General features: G+C 25.3%; 1 protein-coding gene across 1 annotated transcript; it reads left to right on the top strand.

Annotated features, from left to right (window-relative positions):
- Nucleotides 1-1,099: 1,099 nt before the first annotated feature.
- On the top strand, nt 1,100-1,486 carry LOC116024160. Its single transcript, XM_031265061.1, has one exon. It carries the CDS (start codon nt 1,100-1,102, stop codon nt 1,484-1,486), a length of 387 nt encoding a protein of 128 aa, XP_031120921.1.
- The last annotated feature ends 6,335 nt before the right edge of the window (nt 1,487-7,821 follow it).

Here is a 7,821-nt window from a genome sequence, read left to right as displayed (position 1 = left end):
AGTAATCTTTCCCTTTTAGATTGCAGTCATCCACACTTGTTTAACCCGAATGATTATTTCACTTTAGATCATCCACACTTGTTTAACCCGAATGATTATTTCACTTTAGATTGGCACTAGGTGTTTAACCCGAATGATTATTTCACTTTAGATTGGCACTAGGTGATTAAACACTTTGACCTCCAAAAATCCCGCTCTTAATCTCTTGTATATAAAAATCTGTTTGCCTTGCTTCATTTATTTTGTTTTCATAATTATAGATAAATACACATTGTTAACGTAGGAATAGCTTCTCGTGAATTAATTAGTAACTAGTGCTTGATACCCCGCTTCCCTGTGGATCGATAACCCCGGAATACTCCGGGTATTTGCTTGTACCTCAAAATGCTACGACCAAGTTTACTTTTCATGCACTTTATATATGTGATATATGTGAAAATGTTGCATGAGTAAAGTGAAATTTAATAATTCTTAAAATCTTCCCTTTATTAAAATATTAAGTTGTAAACGGTTAGGCCTCAAGAGTTGAGATTACCTAATCGTGGCTCTCCACCATCGTAAGAAATCAAATATTTTTCTTAGCACGGTGTCGGCTATGCCAACATAGGGGCAACGTGTTATTTTAAAATATTTTGTTTTTCTTATTTTAACCATGTGGTGCGGTAGCACTTAGAAACTTTGCTTTTCAAGAAACCACTAAAGGTGAGAAAAGTTAATGTTCAACTCTACTTGTTACCAGGATGGTGGGTTTGACTTAACTGAGTCCATTGGGCTAAGATGCCCCTTAAGGTGAGGTTCAATGGGCCATGGAGCCCAAGTTTAATAAAATCGAATCATGCATGAGATGTATTGGCAAGAGTTGGCCACTAACAAATTTTTCAAAATTCCAAGATGCCCCTTAAGGTGAGGAATGAGATAAATTTGTAAGACCTCGATTACCCATTAGAAATCTTCCAATGGGATTTCCGTTTCTTGCTTGGGAAGTGCAGGATTCGAAAAATTTAGTTGGAGGTACTATTTGATTATATAATCAAAAATCAAATAGTTTAATAAAGAATCGTGTCTAATAATTAATGTTATTTTCTGCAGTTATTTTGAAATGACTTTAAATCCTTTGTCAAAAATACTCAAAGAAAATAAACTTACTGAACCAAATTTCACTGATTGGCTCCGAAATTTGAGAATCGTTCTCAATTTGGAAAAGATCGATTATGTTTTGGACCAAGACCCTCCATTGATTGGTATCATACCAGATGATGCTGATGTTGATCAGCTTGATGTTCATAGTGCTGAGGTTGCAGCATTTTATAAGTGGAAGGATGATGATATGAGGGCTAAGAGTTATGTCCTTGCCTCTATGACCAATGAGTTACAACGTCAGCATGAAAAGATGCCTGACGCAAAATGTATCGTCAATCACCTACAAGAGTTGTGCGGTGAGCATAGTAGGATTGCACGTTATGAGGTTACTAAGGCTTTATTTTGAGCAAAACTACAAGAAGGAGGAAATGTAGGAGATCATGTTCTTAATATGATTGGCTTATTGGAGATTGGAAGAATTAAATATTTTCCTTGACTCTGAGCTTGAAGTAGACTTAATCCTAATTAGGAAATGTAGGAATTTAAAATTACAATCATTTTTTTGCCTAATTAAATAATTAAAAAATGCTATATATGTTAATTTAATTTATAGTAATGGTTACCGTAAATATTTATTATACCATAAATCATAGTCTACTTTAAGGTACACTAAACTAATACTCTGTATATTCTTTTCAACTTAAGTTCAATTTTTTTTATATAAAAAATAAAATTAATATATAAAAATACATCATTAAAAAGTTCTAATTAAAAACTTTTAAATAACACCTATATTGATATTTTATTTTAATGTATTAAATTAACATACAATTATATTAAATCACTATATTATATTCATTTTCAATATAATATTGGTTCATTTTTAAAATGTTGTAGATTGATTTTTTACAATACTATTGTAATATATAATTAAATTTAACATAGATTTACATAATAATATATATTAAAACAGAAGTGTTGTTTTCCCGTTCATCCTAAGAAAATACTTCTGTTTTGAAATTTAAAATTACAAACATTTTTTACCTAATTAAAAAATAACAAAAATGATATATATGTTAATTTAATTTATAGTAATGATTACCTAAATATTTATTATAACATGAATCATGGTTTACTTTTAAGGTACACTAAACTAATACTTAGTATATTCTTTTTCAACTTAAGTTCAATTTTTTTTATATACAAATATAATTAATATATACAAAATATATCATTAAAAAGTTCTAATTAAAATTTTTTAAATAACATCTATATTGATATTTTTATTTTAATATATTAAATTAACATACAATTATATTAAATCAACTTAATTACGTACGACAATTGAAATAATTATTTTTCAAACGTTTCATTCGCATAAAAGTAAACTTTGGTGCAAAATAAAACAAAAATAAATCTCATTGTTATTTGTAATTCTATTTTCCATCATTATATTGCTATATATATAGATCTCTATCCTTCATAAAGTCATAAATAATAATATGGTAATTTAATGGTAATAGAATTTATAAAAACAAAAATATATATTCTATTAAAATAAAAAACAAATTCTAAATCAAAATAGATATGTAAAATTTAATTTATTCTAATAAGATAAAATTGTAATTTAAAGTAATATATATATATATATATTTATATATATATATATATATATATATATATATGTATGTATGTATGTATGTATATATGTATGTATGTATGTATGTATGTATGTATGTATTGCTAAAAAGAGAAAATAATAACTATAATACATATATACATATTGATTGAAACATTGTTGCATGTCAAAAGTTCACCCAAAAAAATTATTGTATGTCAATTTGTTTACTTCATCTAACTTTAAAAATAACTACAAAATTATTACTACTATTTATAAATTTCTTCCTACATGAATAATGTTGGTTTTCACAGTTTAAAAATGTGAAAGGTAAAATATATCATTATTATGATTTTAGCATTCTACTAATAACAAATATAAGTATTATTGTATTAATTTAAATGTTTTGTAGTACAAATGTTGTAAACAAATTTTATAAAATACCATAAATTATAAAAATTTACAAATCTAAAATAATAGTTACTCCGTATTATTTAAATATTATGAGCCCAAAACAAATTAATTTGCGTTAATAACATAACTGAAGAAAACTAACATAAAAATGAACTAATTGAACTAACTTACATTTGCGAAGTTTGAAAAAAATATAATGTTATTGAGTAAATGTCTCACATTTAAATATAATGTTATTAAATTAATTAAAATTCACATATTTACGAATGATGCATCATATCGAGATCTATCAATTTAAAATGAAAAAAGAATAAGAGACAATAGAACTAAAAGAAATAAACTTTCAATAAATTAGTTAAAAACATATCATATATCTACAAATATTGAATTGAACCACAAAGTCTATTGTGGACCTATTAATTAAATGATGATCTAAAGATGTTTTGACTGTACTATATCTACGGGTTGAAAAATATTTAGAACCAAAACTAAATGGTTTCCAGACATTTATTACTATTTATGATAACAGACAATAGTTTAAGGCAAAAACTTGTGTTTGACAGTCTAATGGTATCAATCCGTGATACATGTCGAATCTTTAATTAACGATGTCAAAGATCTGACCCGTCTTACGAATTGAGACCCATGAGACGGTCTTACACAAGTGTTACTCAAAGTTTAAAATAACACCAAAATAGATTTTGAAACAAAACTCAAATATCAATGTAAAATTTTAAAATAAGAATGTGTTTTCATGCAAGGAAAAAAAATATAATATTTATCAATATCTATATAATAAAAAAATTATCAATTTCTATTTTTATCCATTTATGTAGACATATATTATATTTATAATTCAATTTAATTATGTAAATTTTTCTCTATAAATTTATATAAATATTTACATGAATAGAGATTATATTACTCATACAAAATTTTAATTTTTATGCTACGATAATAGATACTTGACTAAATATATAAAAATCCAACTATATTATTATATTCTACATTTTAATATATTTGTATGTTTTAAATTTTTTTATTTAAGTTCATAATAAAAAAAAAATTTCCGTGCACCGCACGGGTAAAATACTAGTTTTTCTTACAATAACTGAAATTCAAAGCTATTTAATAGTATTGTACCAGTGTGATGCACGGACTAAATATTAAAAAATATTGTTGTTGTGTTATAGTGAGATAAGTATTATTATAATTACTATTATGATAGACTCAATTTAAATATAATAAATAGATGCATGAATTATGATAGACTCAATTTAAATATAATAAATAGATGCATGAATTTAAATTTAAATTAAAAACCAAAACATATTATTAAGTAATAAAAAGTAAATTGAATATTACACATTATTAAAAGCTTCATGGTAAACATCGGTACTAACGGTATTTGAGTCACCTTAGAAGGATCAACGTACAATGCTACATGTTCAATGCACGGGGATGAATATTAGACAATTTAATAATATTACTATTAAGTATTTATTGTCCAATAATATCAGATAAATAATAAATTGACAAGAAAAATTTACTACTGTGTAATAATCAAAATTGTATCCATAAATTGCATACCAAATATAAACAAATAGATTATCTTGAAATTATAAGAACTTACATCAATTGAAATAACATCAATTAAATTGCATGATCATCACTTATATATTTTCCCTATACAAAAATCCATTTATAATGGTTTTAAAAAAATCCATTTATAATATTTATAGGTAACTAGTATTTTCACCCCGTGCGATGCACAGAATTAATCTATACTATTAATAAAAACAATATCCTCAACTTTAACTTCGCCCAAAACACTCTTATACTATTAAGGTTTGCGTAAATATTGTAAAAATGTAATGAAATTCTATTCGTAATACAATTGTAAATTAAATATAACTAATTCAATTCCAAATAAAATATATTCTTACCCCGTTCTAGACTCAATTTAAATATAATAAATAGATGCATGAATTTAAATTTAAATTAAAAACCAAAACATATTATTAAGTAATAAAAAGTAAATTGAATATTACACATTATTAAAAGCTTCATGGTAAACATCGGTACTAACGGTATTTGAGTCACCTTAGAAGGATCAACGTACAATGCTACATGTTCAATGCACGGGATGAATATTAGACAATTTAATAATATTACTATTAAGTATTTATTGTCCAATAATATCAGATAAATAATAAATTGACAAGAAAAATTTACTACTGTGTAATAATCAAAATTGTATCCATAAATTGCATACCAAATATAAACAAATAGATTATCTTGAAATTATAAGAACTTACATCAATTGAAATAACATCAATTAAATTGCATGATCATCACTTATATATTTTCCCTATACAAAAATCCATTTATAATGGTTTTAAAAAAATCCATTTATAATATTTATAGAGTAACTAGTATTTTCACCCGTGCGATGCACAGAATTAATCTATACTATTAATAAAAACAATATCCTCAACTTTAACTTCACGCCCAAAACACTCTTATACTATTAAGGTTTGCGTAATATTGTAAAATATGATAATGAAATTCCTATTCGTAATACAATTGTAAATTAAAATATACTAATTCAATTCCAAATAAAATATATTCTTACCCCCGTTTCTATTTGTAATACAATTCTAGATTAGAATTATTAATCGTAATAATACAATACATATATTTTCCTGCAATGCAATCTATACTATTAATAAAAATAATATCATCAACTTTAACTTCCCGCCGAAAATACTCTTATATACTATTAAGTTTTGCGTAATATTGTAAAATATGGTAATGCAATTCCTATTCGGAATTCAATTGTAAATTACAATATACTATTCGTGATACAATTCTAGATTAAAATTACTAATCGTAATTATACAGTACATATATTTCCCTGCAATGCAATTTATACTATTAATAAAAACAATATCCTCAACTTTAACTTCACGTATACTATTAATAAAAACAATATCCTCAACTTTAACTTCACGCCCAAAACACTCTTATACTATTAAGGTTTGCGTAATATTGTAAAATATGATAATGCAATTCCTATTCGGAATTCAATTGTAAATTAAAATATACTAATTCAATTCCTAATAAAATATATTATTACCTACGTTCTTATTCGTAATACAATTCTAGATTAGAATTATTAATCGTAATAATACAGTACATATATTTTCCTGCAATGCAATCTATACTATTAATAAAAATAATATCATCAACTTTAACTTCCCGCCGAAAATACTCTTATATACTATTAAGTTTTGCGTAATATTGTAAAATATGGTAATGCAATTCCTATTCGGAATTCAATTGTAAATTAAAATATACTAATTCAATTCCTAATAAAATATATATTCTTACCCACGTTTCTATTCGTGATACAATTCTAGATTAAAATTACTAATCGTAATTATACAGTACATATATTTCCCTGCAATGCAATCTATACTATTAATAAAAACAATATCTTCAACTTTAATTTCACGCCCAAAACACTCTTATACTATTAAGGTTTGCGTAATTTCACGCCCAAAACACTCTTATACTATTAAGGTTTGCGTAATATTGTAAAATATGATAATGAAATTCCTATTCGTAAGCGTAATATTGTAAAATATGATAATGAAATTCCTATTCGTAATACAATTGTAAATTAAAATATACTAATTCAATTCCAAATAAAATATATTCTTACCTCCGTTTCTATTCGTAATACAATTCTAGATTAAAATTACTAATCATAATAATACAGTACATATACTTCCATGCAATGCAATCTATACTATTAATAAAAATAGTACCCTCAACTTTAACTTCCTGCCGAAACCACTCATATACTATTAAATTTTGCGTAATATTGTAAAATATGGTAATGCAATTCCTATTCAGAATTGAATTAGTATATTTTAATTTACAATTGTATTACGATTAGGAATTTCATTACCATATTTTAAAATATTACGCAAACCTTAATAGTATAGGAGTGTTTTGGGCCGGAAGTTAAAGTTGAGATATTGTTTTTATTAATAGTATAGATTGCATTGCATGGAAGTATATGTACTGTATTATTACGATTAGTAATTTTAATCTAGAATTGTATTACGAATAGAAACAGGGGTAAGAATATATTTTATTAGGAATTGAATTAGTATATTTTAATTTACAATTGTATTATGAATAGGAATTTTATTATCATATTTTACAATATTACGCAAAACTTAATAGTATAAGAGTGTTTTGGGCGGGAAATTAAAGTTGAGGATATTGTTTTTATTAATAGTATAGATAGATTTATAATATATTCTTAATAGAATTAGGAGCCCAATCATATCCATGAGCAGCCCAATTATGTATCAACAAATCCAACACTACATATAGCCCTACATACACCCAAAAAATGCCCAAACCCGATCCAAATTGTCTAAAGTATAAAAAGAAGAGGAAAACATAACCCTAAACTAAAGCTTCAGCCGTTGTCTTCCAACCCTCTTCACTCCCAAATTTTCCTTCTATCATGAACCAAGTAATCTGTAGCTAGATGATTACACTCTCCAACCAAAAACGCTTAATCTGTGTAAGGACTTACTGTCCTAACAGATTACATTCGTATACGATGATCTGGTAGTGCATATCAACAACTATTTTGATGAACTCATGAAGAAGATTACGGTAACGGT

This window comes from Ipomoea triloba, chromosome 7 (genome assembly GCF_003576645.1).
Source record: "Ipomoea triloba cultivar NCNSP0323 chromosome 7, ASM357664v1".
Taxonomy (NCBI): Eukaryota; Viridiplantae; Streptophyta; class Magnoliopsida; order Solanales; family Convolvulaceae; genus Ipomoea; species Ipomoea triloba.
The sequence above is the reverse complement of the archived record's forward strand: the minus strand, read 5'-3'. Positions and strand labels throughout refer to the sequence as shown.